The 21,103-nt window shown below is 42.3% G+C and overlaps 2 protein-coding genes across 3 annotated transcripts in view; one reads left to right on the plus strand and one right to left on the minus strand.

Annotated features, from left to right (window-relative positions):
- ARHGAP10 (Rho GTPase activating protein 10) overlaps positions 1 to 21,103 on the plus strand; it is a 322,934-nt gene that overhangs the window by 52,794 nt on the left and 249,037 nt on the right. The gene's annotated exons all lie outside the window — the stretch shown is intronic.
- On the minus strand, positions 5,450 to 5,776 carry LOC130848111 (enhancer of rudimentary homolog). Its single transcript, XM_057726058.1, has one exon. The coding sequence runs from the start codon at positions 5,774 to 5,776 to the stop codon at positions 5,462 to 5,464; it is 315 nt and encodes a 104-aa protein (XP_057582041.1). The 3' UTR covers positions 5,450 to 5,461.

The following is a 21,103-nucleotide window of genomic DNA, read 5'->3' on the forward strand; positions in this document are numbered from 1 at the left end:
TCAATTTGTGGAAGTCAGTTTAATGATCACCGTAAATTCAGCTTGGTAAATTACAACCTATGCAATATTTTGTGCAGATGTATTTCTGTGTGTGGGCTGAGTGCCACTTGGCTGTGGCCTCCAACATATTTTAAGCGAGAGATTCAGAAATACCTCATTAGCGTAATATCCTAATTCTGAACCTGAAGCGACTTTGGTCCCTTGGACCACTCTCGTGCTTTAGATAAATGTGTCAGGTGCATAGAGATGAACTGGGCTGCCCAGTGTCACGTAGCTAGGTGGTATCAGAACTCAGACCCTTTGTATTTTCACTTCCTGTTCAGGGCTTTCCCCGATAAACTATAGTTTTTCTCCGTAAAACAGTGGTGGAAGTCATTTAAAGTCAGAGCAGTCCTGCTGGTCCAGGGAGACGGGAACCATGTGAAGTGTGGGCGTCTCATCAGCTCTCCTTGGTAGGGATTTATGAGGGCTCGCATTTGGTGCTTTTCTGTGAGCAATTAAGAAGGTGTGTTCTTAATGAGCAGAGAGTTTGTTTTTTTAATCTGCATGTCTTAATTAGCTTGGATTGCTGTAACCAAATATAGGCTGAGTGGCTTAAACAACAGACATTTATTTCTCAGTTCTGGAGGCCGGAAAGTCCAAGATCAAAGTGCCGGCAGATTTGTTCCTGTGGAGAACCCTCTTCCTGGCTTGTCCACCTTCTCGCTATGTCCTGACTTGGTGGAGAGGGAGTGCACAAGCTCTAGTCTCTTCCTCTTATAAGGACACTCATCCCACCAGGGGCCCCACCCTCATGACCTCTTCTAAACCTAATTACCTCCCAAAGGCCCTTCCTCCAAATACCATCACTTTGGAGGTTAGGGCTTCGCCCTGTGAATCTGGGGTGTTCATAAACATTAGGTCCATAATTCCCAGTGATACTGTTTTTTAAATGGGCTATCTGGTAGAAAATGTGGGGATCCAGTGTATCAGTAATTATTATTCATACTCAAATATTCAGTGATTTGATGAACTGTATTTGAAAATATTCAGAGATGGCTAGATTAATAGTTTGATCTTTTTTCTACCTGCTTGTCTAGTTACTGAGCAAATATTTATTTGAGCACCTTTTATATGATTCAGGCCCTGTGCTGGGTTCTAGGCTGAAGGGACAAGAAAGCTGTAGTTAGGGGAGCCCACATTTGGTAGGCGGTATTAAAGTTGTGTGCTTTATTGGTGGTGAGACTCCAGTGCAGAGAAGCAGATTGACCGTAGTCTTGAATCTTTGATTCATGACACGATCATCATCGGGCTTTGTATGACTCTCTTGTTTATTTGTGTTTTTAATCTAGTGAGTACCTGTCGTCTGAAACATTACCAACAGTTTCCATCTGCCTGTGTTTCTCCCTGCTCCATTCTTCTGCCTCTCCCCCACCCCCCACTTTTGTTTTTAATACTGTCCTGAACTTTATCGTTGCTTCTTATCTAATTCTGCATGTACTTTCCTCATTCTCTGTTATTAGTATGCTTAATGTGGGTTGTTGCATTGGCTTTGGTCCATTCATTTTCACTGCCCTGTAACATTCCCCAGTGTTACTATTTTTCTGTCATTTCACCTTTGAATAGCATTTGGGTTTTTTCCTGTTTTGTTGTGATGAATCATTCTTTTAGAAATATTCATTTATGTGAATCTTGCTGGCCATGATCAGGATGGTCTCTAGAATACTATCTGGGACAAGAAATGCTGGATTAGATAGTCTGATGCTAACTTGGTTAGCTAATTCCAGTTTTTTTCCCTTCAAGTTGTACCATTCATGTTCTCACAAGCAGCGAATCAGGTTGCTCTAGAGCTTCTTCTCAATTTATAGTTCTTTTCGTATGTATAATTTTCATTATACATACTAATGTACACAACATACTAACTATACAACTAGCATCTGTTGGTTTGGTGGAATTGGTAGTAAGGTTTGATTTCCTTGTAACACCCCAGCTGGTCTGGAGCGGGTGGAGGAGGAACCCATAAACCTGCCCGGCTCAGTGCTGGAGGCTCCCAGTGTTTGTGAAGAGAACCTGATGTTTGTGGCTGGCCAAGTGGGCTTAGGTCATTTGCAACACCTCTTCCTGTGTATTTGATTCCTGCTTTTATGTTGATAATGACTTAAAGTTTACTGGTTTTTATAATTTATCTCATAGGTCTGTTACGTAAAGTTATACAACATGCTGGTTGTTGAATCCCTGCTGTTTTGTAGTGTCTGCTCTGTTTTGTTCATGGTGGATTTTTTTCTTGTGTGTTTTTTAGTTTTGTATTGTGAGCTCCTTTTCAGTTCAGTTTTATCTGTGAGTCCTGGGAGACCTGGGTCGAAGGCGTATTAAAAATGCAAAGTAGGAGTTTGATTTACAAAATACTTAGCAATGTTGGGTAAACTATAATAAACATCCTTAAATGCAGAGCTGTGATTGTTTAAAAAATATTGGAAAATCTCTAGAATTTGACAGTGTGGCAAAGATATAATTCTAGACAGTATACTAGGTATATACTGAACTTTCAGCAGTGTCAGAATCAAGACACTTGACATCTTCACACCAACACAGGGAGAAAGAAAGAAGCACTGGGCAAGGAGTTGGAGCTGGGATCTTCCTCCACATCTGGTTTGCCAGGACCAGCCTATGGCTGCACCCTTGGTGAAGAAATGGATCGGAAAACACGTGCCTGCCAGCACAGGAATCTGTAGAAGTTTATCCATATCTGCCTGGGCTCTGGATAGGGGATAAAGTGCTCCGGTCTCTTGCTAAAATTAGAAAACGCAGGTGGTCCCTTACTTCTTAGGGTTCATGTGTATGCTACCCAAGTTTTCCAGGAATCACCAAGTTGGGGAATTGGCATAAAATCCAATACAGAGTCAATGATGGCCCTCTGCTGAGGTGCCTCCCAGAAAGAAATCCGTGGCTGTTTACACTTCTTCTCCTTTAGAAGTAAGCTTCTTGGAATGTGGACACTGGATCCTATGCACCTGTGTACATCGCTGTTTGTGGAATGAATGAATAAGTGAACAAGTGGAAACATGTGGGCATTTTTAAACATATACAACATTTATCTACTAGGTAGGTTTTCGACATGTTAAAAAATAAAGCTTAGAAGGGATGCTATTTTGCAGTTAAAATTTCTAAAATTTTCAGATCATTCTTCCATCCTTAGAATCGTCTTCAGATCCCAGAATCAGCAGACATTTATTGAGCATCTTTGCTGTTCTGTGTGTGTTGTGAAGGATACAAAGATGACCGTGTGCTCTGCCCTTAGGGAGTTATAAATGCAGGGAGTGACAAGCTTGAACATAAATCGTTATGTGCAAAGTGCAAAATAAGTGCTCTAGTAAAATTTTAACGTAGTTTTGGGATGGCAGAGGTTGGCAGTGATTCATTTCACCTCAGGGACTTGTTCATTCAGTGAACATTTACTAGAGCGTCTCACATGGTCAGCACTGGGAGGATTACAAGAGTACCTAAGATTTATTGTACATTCACCCGTGTGTTAGGCCACAAACATTTTATATACAGTCAATGTCTACAACATAATTTAATTCCCACAGCATCCCCTTGAAGAGGATCCTAAAACTATCCTCCTTTAAAAACCTTTTGATTGAAATTTAGCATATATAGAGAGAAGTACGCTTTCATACGTGTACACCTGGATGGACATTCATAAATTGTATACGCCTGTGTAACCGACACCCAGAGTAAGAGCAAACTAAACATTACAGAAGCTCCAGAAGCCCCTCTTATGCCTCCTTGACTTCCAGCGCAGTTTTTTTCCTGTGTCTGTATTTTCTGGAAATGGGACCCTATAGTATGTGTTCCTTTGATGTGTTGCTCTGTTGTGTGTAGTCTTGGATTGTTCGTTCCCGTTGTTGCACAGTGTTCCATTAGCCCCGTTTTACAGGTGAGGAAACAGGCGGAGGGGTCAGAGTAGCCCAAGATCATGCAACTAGTAACAAACGTATTGCAGTGCCACGAAGTGTTTTTTCAAAACTTGATTTTTCACGTTCTTACGGTTGTTGTTCTGTCCTGTAGGTATAGCTTGATTAATTTAGTCCCAATGAATTTATCCTTCTGGTGGATATCTGGGTTGTTTCCAACATGTCATCACTGATACTTCACCATAAAAGAAAAAAAAAATCCATTTCAACATTTAGAGTATGTTTTAAGTTTCCAGCTACTTTGCTGTTGACAGTAATCAGGTCCATGTAAGTGTGGCAGCTGACAGTGTTGATTTCCCCCATGGCTTCTTTGGGAGGTAGCAGCTGCCAGTCAAGGGTGGCTTTTGTAGTTTTCATACATGGTCTCCTTGCCTTTTTTTTTTTTTAAATTAATTTTATTGGCCGTGTTGGGTCATCTTTGCTGTGCGCGGGCTTTCTTTAGTTGCGGTGAGTGGGGGCTACTTTTCGTTGTGGTGCGCGGGCTCCTCACTGCCGTGGCTTCTCTTGTTGCGGAGCACAGGCTCTGGGCATGTGGCCTTCAGTAGATGCAGCACATGGGCTCAATAGTTGTGGCTGACAGGTTCTAAAGCACAGGCTCAATAGTTGTGGTGCACGGGCTGAGTTGCTCTGTGGCATGTGGGATCTTCCTGGAGCAGGGATGGAACCCGTGTCCCCTTGCATTGGCAGGCGGATTTTTAACCACTGCCCCACCTAGGAAGTGCTTGCCTTGCCTTTTGAAAGTGCCTCGTAAGAGTATGCAGTGTCCTGGCTTTTTTTCCTTTTGCCCTATTTGTGTTGTGATCTTCTTACTCCCTTTTTCTCTTTGAAAACGTATTAGATCATCTCAGTTCTGCCGTAGCCCTATGTTACATTCCTTTACCTGAGGGCTAGCTCTCCCTTGGGTCTACCCATGAGTCCTTAAAGAGGCTCTCCAGGGGTCATGGATCTTCAGAGGACATAGACTTTTCTTTCCTTTTCTCTTCTTTTCTTTTCATTGAAGTATAGTTAAGTTAATTTACAATGTTGTTAGTGTCTGATGTACAGGAAAGTGATTCAGTTTTTTGTATATATATATACACATACATACGTACTTTTTTTTTTTTATTACTAAAGAACATTTATTTGTTTTTCACTAAGACTTTGTTGTGAGGATGTAGCTAAACTGCGTCACACCCCCCACCCCAGTTTGAAGAAGGGTTAGTACAGTGAATGTTGCAAAGCAGATATAACAGTTTGAAGGACTGGAACCAACATTAACTGACAAAACCAACCCATCTACATCATCATAAAAACGTTTAAGTAAAAAAAAAAAAGGGGGCAGGGGGAGAAGAGCGCAGAGGGGGTTTCAGATTGAAGAAGATCCTCACATTTCATCTAACACATTCAGTCCTGGCTAGCGTGTACCAAAATGGAAACAGGATTACTATAATACAAAACTTCCACAACAGCACGCTGTACACACCTGTGTGCCAAGCCCACCCCCATCCCCTTAACGCTTCCAAACTCAACTATTTCCCGGCCTGCTGGGCCTGTCGACGAAGGAGCACGTAGATCTTCTCTTTAATCCAGTCTTTGTTATAAGGCTGGTACGTCTGGGTATCAGCTCGGTACACAAGGCAGCTGAGGTCTGCCAGGTCATCAATAAAATCAAACAACTGACTGATATCATATGTGATAGACGGGCTGTTGGGATTCATTCTCTTCAGGTGTTCTTCATACATTTTACAAACACCTTCCATGCACTCATTCACAGATTCATAGTCAGCATAAGTTGTGCCTTCTGGCCTCTTGGTAGGCTGTACCAGCAGAATGGTGTGAGGCATCGCGCCAAACTCCCTCGCCGCAGCCGCTGCCGACTCCGCCACCGCACCCATACGTACTTTTTCATATTCCTTTCTCTTATACTTTATTATAAGATATTGAATATAATTCCCTGTGCTATACAGTTGGACCTTGTTTATCTGTTTTATATGTAGTAGTTTGTATCTGCTAATCCCAAAGTCCTCATTTTATCTGCTAATCCCAAAGTCCTCATTTATCTCCCCCAACCCTTTCCCCTTTGGTAACTGTAAGTTTGTTTTCTATATCTATGAGTCTGTTTCTGTTTTGTAAATAAGTTCATTTGTATCATATTTTAGATTCCGCATATAATGGTATTATATGATACTTGTCTCTGTCTGATTTACTTCACTTGGTATGATAATCTCTGGGTCCATCCATGTTGCTACAAATGGCATTATTTCATTCTTTTTTATGGCTGAGTAATATTCCATTGCATATATATACCACATCTTCTTTATCCATTCATCTGTCAATGGAAATGTAGGTTGCTTCCATGTCTTGGCTGTTGAAAACAGTGCTTCAGTGAACATTGGGGTGAATGTATCTTTTTGAATTATAGTTTCGTCCAGATATATGCCCAGGAGTGGGATTGTTGGATCATACAGTAATTCTGTTTTTAGTTTTTAAGACACCTCCATACTATTTTCCATAGTGGCTACACCAATTTACATTCCTACCAATAGCGTAGGAGGGCTCCCTTTTCTGCACCACACCCTCTCCAGCATTTATTATTTGTAGACTTTTTGATGATGGCCATCCTGACTGGTGTGAGGTGGTACCTCATTGTAGTTCTGATTTGCATTTCTCTGATAATTAGCCATGTCGAACATCTTTTCATGTGCTTGTTGCATAGATGTTTCTTTATGAAACATTGTTTAATGCCACAGTTCACAAGGGGAGCTTCTGGAGTGTGAGCTCCTGGCAGGTAGGAGCTGTGTGGTAGTCACCATGGTGCTTTGCATGTAGTTGGTGCTCAATAAATGAGTCATTGAGGACCTGCTGGACCCTCAGGCTTGTGTTCTTTTGAATGAATTTTATAATGTCATGATTTATGCTTTGTGGGAGCGTGATTAACTTTATTAGACTTTTCAAACACAAGTAGAATACCTGGAGCTGTGTATTTAAACATTTTTTTCTCTATTCTAATAGTAGAGAAGGAGTGATTTAGGAATACATTAGAAAATAAATTTGTAATGGTTTTGCTACAATATGACGTTTCCTATATTTTCTCCATTTTTTGAATATTTTTTATTTTTATTATTTTTTTTATTTTTCACAGTTATCATGTTTTGCTTTGCTCTCTGGAGATGCTGGAGGCTGCTCTCCAGGCGGGGCGCTAGGCTGGACTCTCCTGCACAGGGCACTGCGTGCTGCCCTCCTCCGGCCCCCGGCGCCAGCTCTTCAGCTCCTCTGGAAGGGACGTGTCCTCTTTCAGGCCCATTCTTTGAATATTTATTGAAGTCCTACCTACTGAGTGTCATGCAGTAGACATAGAAAGATGCATATAATTAATCCCTGCCTTTGGGGAACCTAGTGGGAGAGACAGACAGATATATGAATATAATACAGTGTGGTAAAGTAGATCAATATAGCTGTGAGTAGGTTTTGGTTTTTGAACATGGTGGAAGGGGAGACCTCCACATAGCAGGTGGAGAGGTTGTCTCCAGGGTCCTCCTGGAAGACATGACACCAGAACAGAATCTTAGGGAAAGTGCATAAATTCCTACTCAACCTTCCACCCAGAGGATACTCTACCTCTTTCCCCCTTTATTTCTGGAGTGGGAATCCTGCCCATAGTTACAGCATTCTACGGTTTCTAATGTAAAAACCTCATTCTGTCCTTTTCCTCATGTTACCTGGCTCTTCTCTCGCAGAGTCATCCTGATTCTAGCTTTGAAATGGCTTTAGAATGTGGTTTCTGCTTTCTCGTCCTTTCTGTCCTGACATGGATGCTTCCTGGGTTTGGAAGAAAAGAGATGGAAATCAGTCATCGTTGTGTTTTAAGCATCTGACCTGGAGCCTGGCACATCATGGGTTCAAAGTTCTTTGGAACCAGAATGAACTGAGTGATCTCTAACTGGTCTTCCTTCCTCTTGTCTCTTTTCCTTCACTTTGATACTATACAGGGTCCTCAAAATTAGTAAAACTTTTTTTTTTTCTTTTGTATCATTCCTCTGTTTAAAATTCTTCTGTGACTCCTTACCCTCAAGATGAAAATCCAGCTTCTTTGTCCAGGTCCTTACCATTGACTCAGCCTGCATGAAGCACACCCCCTCATACTGCATATCAGAGCATACCGTGATATCTTAGTCACCTCCTGGCCCCAAATACCCTCCTTCTTTCTGATGTGTCATTTCTGTGTCAGGTATTAAGATCCAGTTCAGCTGTCACTACCCCCACAAAACCTTCCCTACCTTTTCTAGAAAGAATCGGTACTGTCTGCTGGGTTCCCTGCAGTCTGTCCAATCAGTCCTCTTTTAGGGTTTCTACATTACACTACAACCCTCTGTTTTCCTCTGCATTTCTCCCATTACCATGAGGGCCAGGAGTTGTGCCTGATTCTTCTTTGTCCCCTGGTCAGGCTCTTGTTACATGTCAGAAAAGTAGGTCCTCCCTGTAAACACACTTCCTGCTTTCCTGTCTCTTTAGTTTTGCTTGCATGATTTTTTAATGATGGATACACCCTTTCGTCAGCTCTATTTAAGTGTAGTGTATTATTCAAGGGCCAGTTTCTCATGCCTTGTTTGTGAAATTTTCTGTGATTATGGCAGCACAGAATGTTGGCAGCGACCTCTGAACCATCTTTGTCTGTTAGCCCTAGGCTGCAGCACGTATACAACACCTGCTGTTATTATTTGTACTTTTTTTGTTGTGTATGGGTCATCTCTCCCTAGTTAGATTATCAGCTCTGAAGTTAGAGGTCTACTCATAGATAATTCAGAATTCCTTATTTAATAATTCATTTGTTCTTTAAAAGTAGGTCTGTTAGTGACACATTCTTTTAGTTCCCTTTGAGAATGTCTATTTGCCAGTCATCTCTGAAGGATACTTTTGCTGGATATAGAATTTTCAGTTGACAGTTCTTTTGTTTCAGCACTTAAAAAATGTGCTACATTCTTTAATCTCCGTGGTTTCAGATGGGAAATTCACTGTCTTCTGAATTGGTGTTTCCCTCCTGATAGTGTGTCATTTTTCTCTGGCTGCTTTCAAGCTTTTTGTCTTTAGTTTTCAGATGTTTATTGGGTTGTTATATTTTACTGTTTACCTCAGCCTTGACATGGATTTCTTTGGGTTTATCCTGTTTCCGGAGTTTGCTCAGCTTCTTAAATATGTATGTTTGTGACTTTCACCAAGTTTGGAAAGCTTTCAGTCATCATTTCTTTGAATATTCTTCCAGCCTCATTTCTCCTCTGCTTCTAGGACTCTGATGATACAGATGTTGAATCTTTTGCTGTTTCACAGGTCCCTGAGGATCTGTTCATTTTCTCAGCCTATTTTCTCTCTGTTGTTCAGATTGTGTGAATTCTGTTTATTTTTTCCTCACATTCACCGATTCTGCTCTCTTTCATCTCCATTCTACTATTGAGCCCATCCTGGGAGTTTTTACTTCTGTTACTGTGTTTCCCAGTTGTATAACTTCTGTTTGGTTCTTTTTTTGTATCTCCTATTTATTTGCGGAGAATTTCTATTTTTAATTTGTTTGAACAGAATTTGTAATGGGTTGTCAAAGCATTTTTATGACTTCTATGCTTTAAAGTCCTTATTAGGTACTTCCAACATCTTATTTATCTCCAGACTGTCATCAGTTGGTTGGCTTTTGTCATTCAAATTGTGATTTTCCTGGTTCTTGGTCTGACGGGTCATTTTCCATTGTATCCATCCATTTTGCCTGGATGTGTTAGGATATTCTGGGTCCCATTTAAATCTTGTATTTTAGCAGGCAGTCACCCTGTTTAGTTTTAACACATTTGTAGGCTGTAGGAACGTTTAGCACACATTCCAATGACATGTTAGTTTTTAGAGCCTTTGCAGTGTTATTTCTCTCTGCTTGGTTGACCAGGTGTCGCTGGAGCTCCCATTGCTCCCTGCTAGGGGCAGAAGGGGTTTCCTTGAGTGGAGCCACTGGACATCTCTTGGTGGAGGAAGGTAGACTCAGGCCTCTGGGGACGAGAAACGTCCATGAGCGTACTGGATCCCCCCTGCCTGTGAGGGACAGAGAGCTTTTCTTGATCTGGTCACTTGTTGAGATGAGATGTCACCACTGGTGCCCCATGGCTTCTCTGAGGTCTCCAGGCAGGGGAGGTGGGGAGTTTCAGGCCTGTTGAGCCAAAGGCTTCCTGGGCTGGGCCACGTGTGGCTGGGTTCCCTGTGTGTGGCCACCTGTCTTAGTGCCTGTGTCTTGGCTCCCCTAGTTGCTTATTGCTGGTGCGGCTTCAGGTAGACCCACTATTGGACGGTGTAGGACTTACTTGCCTGATGTTGCCCGAGGGACTCCTTCCATCTGGGGTAGGACTGAGCCTCCATGTGCTGCCTGCTGTTGTTAGGATGGGGGTTGGGACTTGGTGGGTCTAGGTGGCGGCCTTCTTTGGACGGGGGAGCGGGGTAGGGGAGGAGGTAGAGAGGGATGCTAGATACCCTTTTCTCTGCGGTTTCTTGAGTCCTGGAGTCACAGACCAGTTCACTTTTCTTACTTTCTTCTTACCATCTTTCAGAGTTCTCCTTGGTTTCTCTTTTGTTATTTCTCGGGTTTTTAGTACTTAGTGGAGAGGAGCAGGGGAAATAAGTCTATGTTGTCGCTAATCATTCATCTCTAAATGTCAGGATTTTAAAAGCAATTAAAAATGTCAGGAGAGTTTAGCATTGATTCTTCTGCACGGGCCAAATTGTATCATGAGCTGTCTACTTTATAGGTTAGGAAATTTGAGAGCCAGTCAGGTTAAGTGACTGGTTCACGGGTCCCATTGCTAGTTAATTGCAGAATCCAGACTTCACCTAGGCTCTTGGTGAGGAATGCAGTATGTGTTTCATTGTAGCAAATTAAGTCAGAAAGTTATCTGGAAGAGAAGAGAACCTTGCAGTGCTGTAGTGTTCTGGGCTTTAGAACATGAACACACCAAAGAATTTATTCCCCAAATGAAAAACCTATCAGAATATGAGAAAAAAAGAATCCAGTCTTGTGTTGAATGAGATTGAATGACAGACGTGCTGTATATTTGTACCCCTTTTAATACTGATCATTTTTGTTAAAGTCTAAGGTAACATACCTTCTGTGTTTACTGTAAAACATCTGTATAACCTTATAAAAGGTTCCTTCTTGCAAAGAAAGTTCTGTCTATTGCTGGTTACCATCCTCAGTCATATTCTACTTCAGAGAGAGTAAAGACTATAACGAAGATTGGTGGTATCGCCCAAACAAAGTAACATCACAGCTTAGCATTCTCTGTGGCTTATAAACAGATAACCTCTGTGTCCTCCATAGACATTAGATACTTCCAGTGTTTTCCCAGGAAGCTTTTTCCTGTATGGCAGAGTTGGAGAAATGGAGATATCCAGATGCTAACTCTTTGATTGTAATTTTTTTTTGACGTCTCCAAGGTTTTACAGAAAATAGAGTCAGAGCTGAACTGATGCCAAAACTCTTTGGAGATCTAAGAGGGGAAGCATTTACCTCTTCCCCTGAGACTTTCCCTGAGGCATCATAAGAGTGAGGTACAGTATAGGCTCTGTTTAAAGTCATTTGGGTAATGATGACCATAGGGGCCTGTGGAAGGGGTGGCACTGCTTCCATGACCCCTTGTGTACTTGTTCTTCTCATTCTGTCTTAGTTTTTTCTTTCTCTTCCCTGCTCATGGAGTCTTGCTGAAAAGATAAAATCTCTGATGCCTACTGAAGAAGGGAGTTAACCCTATTGGGCTTTGGAGAACTTCTCCTGTCACTCATGATAAAACGCTGTAGGTAATTCATATGCGAAAATCAGTTGTTTAGAGTTTGGAGTAAAGTTTCATGAAAAATCGCATATTCTGTAGTCTCAAAAAAAGCCCATACAGTATAATGGTTAGATTTTCAAATCTTCCTTCTCTAATCCATGACGCACGTAGTTGAGCTATGATGCTAAAGGTGAGAGAATAGTGTGAGTGCTAATAACTCACCAACTGTTGATTGGCTTAGAATCAGAGAATGTTAGCATTGGATAAGACCCTTTTGGACCACGTTCTGACCTCCCACCCGTAGCAGTGTCTCCATGATACAAGCAGTGATGATGTCTCATAATTGCCTGCAAGGAGGCAGCCCATTGTGTTATAGATGGCAAATTCTGCTTTAGCCTAAACCAAATCTGCTCCCTTTAGCTTCTTCCTGTATTGGCTTTTTAGACCATGCAAGGCGAATCTAAGAATTGTTCTAATTAACATCCTCTACAACTCAGAAACAGAGGTTATGATTTTGCCTTCCTAACGCCACATCTTACTTGATGGGGTTTTTGGACTTGTCATCCTGATAACATTCTTTTGGATGTTTGGTTTTGCCAGTGTCCCCTTAAAATGTCATCCAAAGGAAACACAGTGCCCCAGAGTTTTCTTACTCATTCAGGGAATATTATTTCCTAAAACATCCCACCCCTGGGCATATATCCAGAGAAAACTCTAGTTTGGAAAGATATATGCACACCAGTGTTCATAGCAGCACTATTTACAATAGCCAAGACATGGAAGTAACCTAAGTGTCCATCAGCAGAGGAATGGGTAAAGAAGATGTGGTACGTATATACCATGGAATGCTACTCAGTCATAAAAAAGAATGAAATCATGCCATTTGCAGTGACATGGATGGACCTAGAGATTATCATACTGAGTGAAGTAAGTCAGACGGAGAAAGACAAATACCATATGATATCACTTATATGTGGAATCTGAACAAATGATACAAATGAACTTATCTACAAAACGGAAACAGACTCACAGACATAGAAAACAAACTTATAGTTACCAAAGGGGAGAGGGTGTGGGGGAGGGATAAATTAGGAATTTGGGATTAACAGATATAAACTATTATATATAAAATAGATAAATAACAAAGTCCTATGTATATAGCACAGGGAGCTATATTCAATATCTTGTAATAAACCATAATGGAAAAGAATATGAAAAAGAATACATATACACGTGTATATATATGTGTAACTGAATCACTTTGCTATATACCAGAAACTAATATGACATAGTAAATCAATTATATTTCAATAAAAAAAAGTCTTCCTCTCTTAACTTCCCCTTTTCTTTATAGTGGTTCCACTGTTCTCTGTCACCTAGACAGGATAATTTAGTAATCTTTGATTCAGTAATTTCCTTTGCTACAGTTTGTTGTAGGAAACCCAGTATTATTCCCAAGTTGTCAGTGAAGAAACTGAAGCTTGGGAGGGTGGTTATCTGCCCGGGGTCACCTCAGCTGGTCACCGTTGACACTAGTGTGTGAGCCCTAGTCTGTCTGACGCTGGAACCCACATTCCCAGTCACCGTGCTATCCTGTCACCAAGGAGCCTTGTGATAAGGCTTTTGCAAAGGACCACTAACCTGATTACGTTGTTGGTAGACTGTGTCAGATGTTCAGAGGTTGGGATTTCTGCTATTAGCAGTACTTACACCAGCTGTCTGTTTTCTCTGGAAATGCTGGACGTACGTTATCTCTGTTGTGGATGCCAAAGAAATTTGTTGGTTTGCAGTGCAAGATTATTTGCATTCACCCCTTTTTGGGGGGAATAAGAGAGGAGTAGCAGTGGTGGGGTGCAGGTTCTTCATTCTTATCCTCCCTGTTGATATATGATTTACCCGCATACTTGCAAAGACTGAATTTCATGATTGAGAATAGTGTTGGCCATCACGTATAAAAGCTATTATTTAAAATTTCTTTTCGTTACTGGTGACGTTGGATTGTGTGTGTGTGTGTGTGTGTGTGTGTGTGTGTTCGTGGGTGGGTGATGCTTACCCACACTGGGGAGAGCCACCTGCTTTGCTCAGGCTACCAGTTGGAATGTGATCTCCTCTGGAAACACCTCACAGCTGTACCTAGGAGTGAGACTGAATGTGATACCTAGGCATCCCGTGGCCCAGTCGGGTTCACATGTGGAGTTCACCACTACAGGCACACTGTCTTCCACCCTTGCCTCTCCTGATGATCAGCTGTGGTCCACTCCGGGGTTTCGTTTTGGCTTTAACTGACATTTTTCTGATCATAAACGTAAGTTACGCTAAATGAAGATTATTTTGAAAATAGTGAAAATCATTGGTTACGATTTTGGTGGGGGGCTTACCTTCCAGACTGTTTTGTGGGCATGCGCATACCGTTCTCATGCTTTCAGTGGGTTCACGAGTGGACCTTGTGTCTTGTTCACACAACGCCTCTTCCAACTGAACAGGGAGGGCCAGTGTGCAGGAGGTCCTGGCTTGTGTCAGGATACGCCCTGAGAGGCCCGGATTGTGTGGGTCCTGCTGTCTGGGATCTTGGTGTATATGTTGACCTAGCCCTTAAGGATGCATAAAGCCAAGAGACAGACCTCACTGCCCAACCCGCAGACTTGTTTTCTAACAGCGTTTCCAGGTTTGCTTTGTGTCCTCCTTCCTGTTGACCGTGGGTCCCTCTGTGTAGCTCCTTCTTATCCCAGGAAGCTTTCCTTTCTTTCCCAGGAGCTGCCCACAGAACCTTTGCTGAACATTCCTGACCTCTCCTCTAGCATTTCAACACCATCAAGAGAGACACTTTGTTTGCACGTACTTTGTACGGGCATCTCGAGGAAAGGGGTCTTGTGGCCCAGTTGTGGTGGCCTCTGTAGTTTGCAGAGGCAGCAGGTTGTGGTGGTTTAGACCTAAAGCTGGCTCCAGGGTTCAACCCCTGGCTCCAGGATTTAACACTCTGGACCCCTTTATGTCTTGCTGTGCTTGTCCGTGATAGGCAGTGAGAAATGCGTACCCGCCTGGGTGTGGTGAGGGTTGAAGGAACTCTTACAAGCCATGTATTTCCTTGGAGCAGTGACCAGCACATTGGAGGTGCTGAATAAATATTTCTTGGTGGTTGTACACGTCTAAACCGTGTGGGAGCACAGGACTGGAAATGATTTTCTAGTCAGTGATGAGTGTTAACATTTCTTTATGCTGAACATAGTTCCTTTCATTAAAATGGCCCATCTCATGGACTCGGGTCCTGACTGCTGCAGTTTTTTTTTCAGTGGACTGGTTTCTGCCTTTATGGCCTTTTTTGTGGAATTTTGTATGTTAACATAGAAAACTCTTCAGAAGTAATTTTGGCCTTTAAAGATGCAGTTTTTAAAAAAATATATTTTTTTTAAGTTGAAGTATAGTTGATTTACAATGTTGTGTTATAGTTTCTGGTGTATAGCAAAGTGATTCAGTTATACATATATATTCTTTTTCATATTCTTTTCCATTGTGGTTTATTACAAGATATTGAATATAGTTCCCTGTGCTATACAGTAGGACCTTATTGTTTATCTATTTAATATATAGTAGCTTGTATCTGCTAATCCCAAACTCCTAATTAATCTCTCCTCCACCCCTTTCCCCTTTGGTAACCATAAGTGTGTTTTCTAAGTATGTGAGTCTGTTTCCATTTCGTAAATAAGTTCATGTGTATCATTTTTTTCCCAGATTCCACATATAAGCGATAGCATATGATATTTGTCTTTCTCTGTCTGAGTTACTTCACTTAGTATGATAATCTCTAGGTCCATCCATGTTGCTGAAAATGGCATGATTCCATTCTTTTTTATGGCTGAGTAGTATTCCATTTTATATATGTACCGCATCTTCTTTATCCATGCATCTGTCGATGGGCATTGAGGTTGTTTCCATGTCTTGGCTATTGTAAACAGTGCTGCTATGAAGATTGGGGTGCATGTATCTGTTAGAGTTTTCTCTGGTTATGTGCCCAGGAGTGGGATTGCTGGGTCATATGGCAACTCTATTTTTAGTTTTTTGAGGAACCTCCATACTGTTTTCCATAGCGGCTGCACCACTTTACATTCCCCCCCCCCAGCAGTGTAGGAGGGTTCCTAAAGGATGTGTTTTGTACACGCTGGCCTTGCCACGTGAGTTTTCACTCGTGGAGTCTGCTAACCACTTCACAGCTCTTCTCGGGGAGAATAGCTCTGCTCACAGCCTCTCTGAGGAGAAGGCTCTCTGAGGACCTTGGGACCTCCGCTCTCTCCACTCCCTGAGCTGGCTGATGTGACTGGGGAGGGACACTAGACAGCTACTTCTGTCACGTCCTTCTGTGGGAAAGAGATGAGCGAGGCCATTTTGGTTCTCTTGAGAATTTTACTTTGGGAACGAAGATGGGAAGAGCAGTGGGAGCTGATGTTGAAAGAATGCATCTCTGCTGATGTGGGGATGATGATAGGGCCCTGCAGACCCTCTGAGGAAGCAGCAGTTCCGACAACAAGACGGGAAATGAAATAGAAGAAAACACACTATTAGAAATTAAGAGACAAGGAGATACTCAGAGAGCAGCCACGTTGTATTAACAGCAGAGAGAGGATCCCAGGGCAGGCTGTACTGCACGTTCTCAGGACAAGTTGTTCACTATGTTTTTCCCCCCCTAACTCTTTGCAATTGTATTCTCACAACTTGAGTCTTTATTCCCTTCATTCAAAGGCCCTAAGTTACATGGGTCACCGAGTACATGGAGTCCTCCTTCCCATGGCAGGAATTCTCCTCATTTTGTTCCTGAGGTCTCAGTGTCTCCCCTGTGGTTTACCGCGATACACATGTAACTCACTTTTGGGAACCCTGTTCCACCCCCATTTGTGCTGTTTTTCTGATGACTTTAATGTGTGCTTTTTTTTTTTTTTTTTTTTTGAGTTTGTCTTCCACTGAACTCCCGTGGAGTTTGTCGTCTGGACCCCGCATGCAGCACGTGACCGTGATCTCTCTCGGATGGGGGTCATGGGCTCCCCAGGGCAGCGGTCACGTGCTCTTCTTATTTTACACCCCAGGCTGTGCTGAGTGAAGGGCAGCACAAGTCGTCGGTCGTTTCTTAGGACATTTTTTGTGATCCTGGTTTCGCTTGGGGCACAAATGGGGAGGTTTTAGCCCTTCCTAAGTCTTATTTGATTTAAAATTTTAAAGGAAATAAATATTGATGTGTTTGAGAGACCTGAAAGAGTTATACAGTAACTCTTGGATTTGGTAGGCAACCAAGTGTCCGGTCTTTGCCACGAAATGGTGATACTTCAGTGGCTGAATTGTGGGAAAGCTTATATTCAGTAAGCCAGATGAACACCTGACAGCTAAATCCCTGCTAATGTTTACTTTGGGCCCTGAGCACATACTGTGGTTAACAAGATAGCTTGTCTTGACATTATCCTCTGTATGTGGTTTTATTTTCTTTCTGTCTCCCCTTTCTTCGGACATATTGGAAACCACTTTGTTTGCCAAGTTACTCTATTCAGTACCAAACTGTTTGAATAATATTATGTTTTGTCATTGAGCTTAAATCCCTGATCCGGAAAAACAATACTTGCAAACAGTGTTCTTCTACCGTATATTGCCTTGAACCTCAAGGTTACCCTAATTTTATTAAAAAAGAATCATGGAGTTTTCATTTCCTAGGGTTGCCATAACAAAATACCACAGACTGGGTGGCGGAAGCAACGGAAGTGTGTTGTCTTATAGGTCTGGAGGTTAGACGTCCAAGATCAGGGTGTCAGCAGAATTGGCTCGTTTTGAGGGCTGGGAGGGTAGGGTCTATCCCAGGCCTCGCTCCTTGATTGTAGATGGACACCTTCTCCCTGTGTCTCTTCACCTTGTCTCCCCTCTGTGCATGTTTTTGTGTCCACATTTCCCCCCTTTTCGAGGACACCAGTCATTGGATTAGCGCCCACCCTAATGATCTCACTGTAATTTGATTACCTCTGTAAAGACCCTATCTCCAAACAAGGTCACATTCTGCGATACCGTGGGTTAGGACTCCATAGGAATTTGGGGGGGACACAGTTGAACCTGTAACAAGTTACCACTACACATGTAAACCAGGCTTTCTTGGTACTGAAGCCATGAAGCTTCAAAGGTGATTGCCATTCTTGGGGAAGTTTTTGTGTGTAGACCCCTCAAATCATTAGAGTGAGACCCCCTGAGTCTCAGTAGTTGTTGCCATGGTTTCCAGAAATTCTTGAAAGAAGTGCCGTCATCTGTCTCCTGGGTCAGGGCAGGAGCCCCCTCACGAGTCTTCCTGCCCTGCTGTGGTCCATCTTCAGCCTGCTCTCAGCACGGCAGCCGGAACGATGCCACCCAAGGTCAGATCACGTCCCTCCTGTGCTGTCAGCTCTGCAGAAGCCCCCCATCTTGCTCATAATAAACGCTCAAGTCCTTCCTGAGCTGGCCCGCATTTTCTCTGACCTTGTTTTCTCTCGCTTTTGCTGTCGCTTCCTCAGGTAGCCTCGGCCGTACTGTCCTTTCCTGGTCCTGCCTCCAGACGGCCCCCTGTGTCTGGGAAAGCCTTCTCCACGGTTCTCTGTGTGGCTTGCTCCTTGCATCTTTCAGGTTTTTCATGAATGTCAGCTTTTCCGTGAGGTCTCCTCAGACCTGCACAACCTCCCGCGTGCATTCCCATCCCTCTAACCTTTCTTCATTTTCTTCTCTGGCACCTACCAGCTCCCAGCATACTGGGTCATTTATTTATGTTTTATTATCTGTCTTATCTCAGGTTACTGCCCACCCCCGCCACCTGGTCTGTCACCCTCTCTCACTCGTTTGTGTGATTTGTGTGTTGCTGTACTCCCCATGCCTAGAACACTGCCTGACAAGTAAGGATGAATAAACAACACAGGTGGGTGTGGGTGTATAGAATAAGGAGGGGAATACTGAGCAGGGAGCACTGAAAATCTGGCCACTTGGGTCCCTGGAAGTTTAGGAACGAGATGAAGGTGGATGGGATGAAGGAGGAGAACAAAACGGTTTATTGATTCAGTTGGTGGGGTGTGTGTGTGTGTGTGTGTGTGTGTGTGCTCTTGTGACTTTCATTTTAATAAATAAAATCGTGATGACTATGTTCTTTTCTGCTACTTTGTTTGTAAAAGTTTACCATAAAAGTTACATGGATGTCTATTCATGACCATCTGTATACCCTTTCTCAGACCCACACCAGTTGTTTCACATTTCATGGTATTTGCTCCTCTCTTTTCTTCTGCACATACATATTCCATGTGTCCTGTCTCTTGCTGGCCTGTGAGGGCTGTTCTGTCTCTATTCATTTCACCCTAATGAAGTTTGGGTACGTCATGTGCTGTAAAACCTGCCCGTGTAGGAAGTAGGGGCTCCGGGTCCCGCATGTTGCTTGAGAAGGGACAGTGAGAGGCCACGTGTTAGTTAGACGTGACATTCTGGTTATTTTCAGTTGAGATGGGAAATCTGACACACACTAGGTGTCTTGCCCAAAGCCACACACCTGGAATATGGCAGAGCCAATATTTGTACCCAGGTCTGTCTGTGAGGTTATAGAGCTTTTCTACTTTTTTATAAACCACACTGTCTTTGATATCTTATCTGTAAAGTAGGATCATAGACTAGATGGTCTCTAAGATTACATTCCCTGTTAAAGTTCTTTAATTTAGGTCAGGACTTGAAATCCAAATGCCTTGAGGGGCTGGGCAGATATTTTAGTTATGTGAGGCTGACGAGTGGACTACAGTAGGGAGTAGTAGGACCAGAGGGTTTGAGAGATTCAAGTTAAAATTCTAATGAAAGGGATGATCAGAAAAGTAAGTCTCTAGGACCACCAGTTTTTTAAAAAAACTAATTTCTATTGATATAGTTGATGTACAATATTATATGCTATAGGTGAATAACATAGTGATTCATAATTTTTAAAGGTTATATTCCATTTATAGTTATTATAAAATATTGGGTATAGTCCCTGTTTTGTATAATGTATCCTTGTAGCTTATTTATTTGTTTTGTACATAATAGTTTGTACCTTCTAATCCCTTATCTTTACCTCACCCCTCCTCTCTTCCCTCTCCCCACTGGTCCCCACTAGCCTGTTCTCTATATCTGTGAGTCTGCTTCTTTTTTGTTATATTCATTAGTTTGTTGTATTTTTTAGATTCCACATATAAGTGATGCTATACAATATCTGTCTGACTTATCTCACTTAGCATAGTAATACTCTCCAAGTTCATCCATGTTGTTGCAAATGGCAAAAATTTCACTGTTTTTTATGGCTGAGCAGTATTCCATTGTGTATTTATACCATATCTTCTTTATTCACTTATCTGTTGATGGACAATTAGTTTGCTTCCCTATTTTTTTTTTTGCAATTGTAAATAGTGCTGCTATTCACATTGGGGTGAGTGTATCTTTTCAAATTAGCGTTTTCATTTTTTTTTTTTTTTTCAGATATATACTCAGGAGTGGGATTGCTGGGTCGTATGGTAGTTCTATTTTTAGTTTTTTGAGAAACTTCCATACTGGTTTCCACAATGGCTGCACCAATTTACATTCCCACCAACAGTGTACAAGGGTTCGCTTTTCCTCACATCCTTGCCAACATTTATCAGTGGTCTTTTTGATGATGGCCGTTCTGACATCTGCGAGGTGATAGCTCATTATGGTTTTAATTTGCATTTCTCTGATGACTAATGATGTTGAGCATCTTTTCATGTGTCTGTTGGCCATCTGTATATCTTCTTTGCAAAAATGTCTGTTTAGTTCTTCGGCCCATTTTTAAATTAGGTTGTTTGCTTTTTTTTTATATTGAGTTGTATGAGCTGTTTATATATGTTGGATATTAATCCTTTATCGGCCATCATTGGCAAATATTTTCTTCCATTCAGTAGGTTGTCTTTTCATTTTGTCGATGGTTTCCTTTGCTGTGCAAAAGCTTTGAGGACCACCCGTTGTTGTTGCTCACATTTAGGTACTTCTCTGGACATCAGCCATCCTAGTTTTCAACATGCAGTCTTGTCATGATAATGTTTGTCAGCCCGTCAGCGCTTCTTGCCTTCTAGTGTAATTGAAGAAGTTGGAGGTTGAGAGTGTGTTGGCCTGAATATTCTTTTTCACACTTAAGCACTTCACCTTACCCCGAAGCACATGTGTGTAAGCTCCACCCCCACCCCCACCTCGCCCCACGTGTGCACCTCCTTTGCAGCCTCTTTCTGGGACATGCTGTCCAACTGGTGGGCCATGTGTTCCTCACTAACCGGTATGCCTGTTCCTATCATTCTGTTCCTCACTAGGTTATACGAAAACTGGGTTCTATACTAAAACCTGAATTCTGGTTAGTGCTCTCCTTGAACTAGG

The sequence above is a fragment of the Hippopotamus amphibius genome, chromosome 3 (assembly GCF_030028045.1).
Source record: "Hippopotamus amphibius kiboko isolate mHipAmp2 chromosome 3, mHipAmp2.hap2, whole genome shotgun sequence".
NCBI lineage: Eukaryota > Metazoa > Chordata > Mammalia > Artiodactyla > Hippopotamidae > Hippopotamus > Hippopotamus amphibius.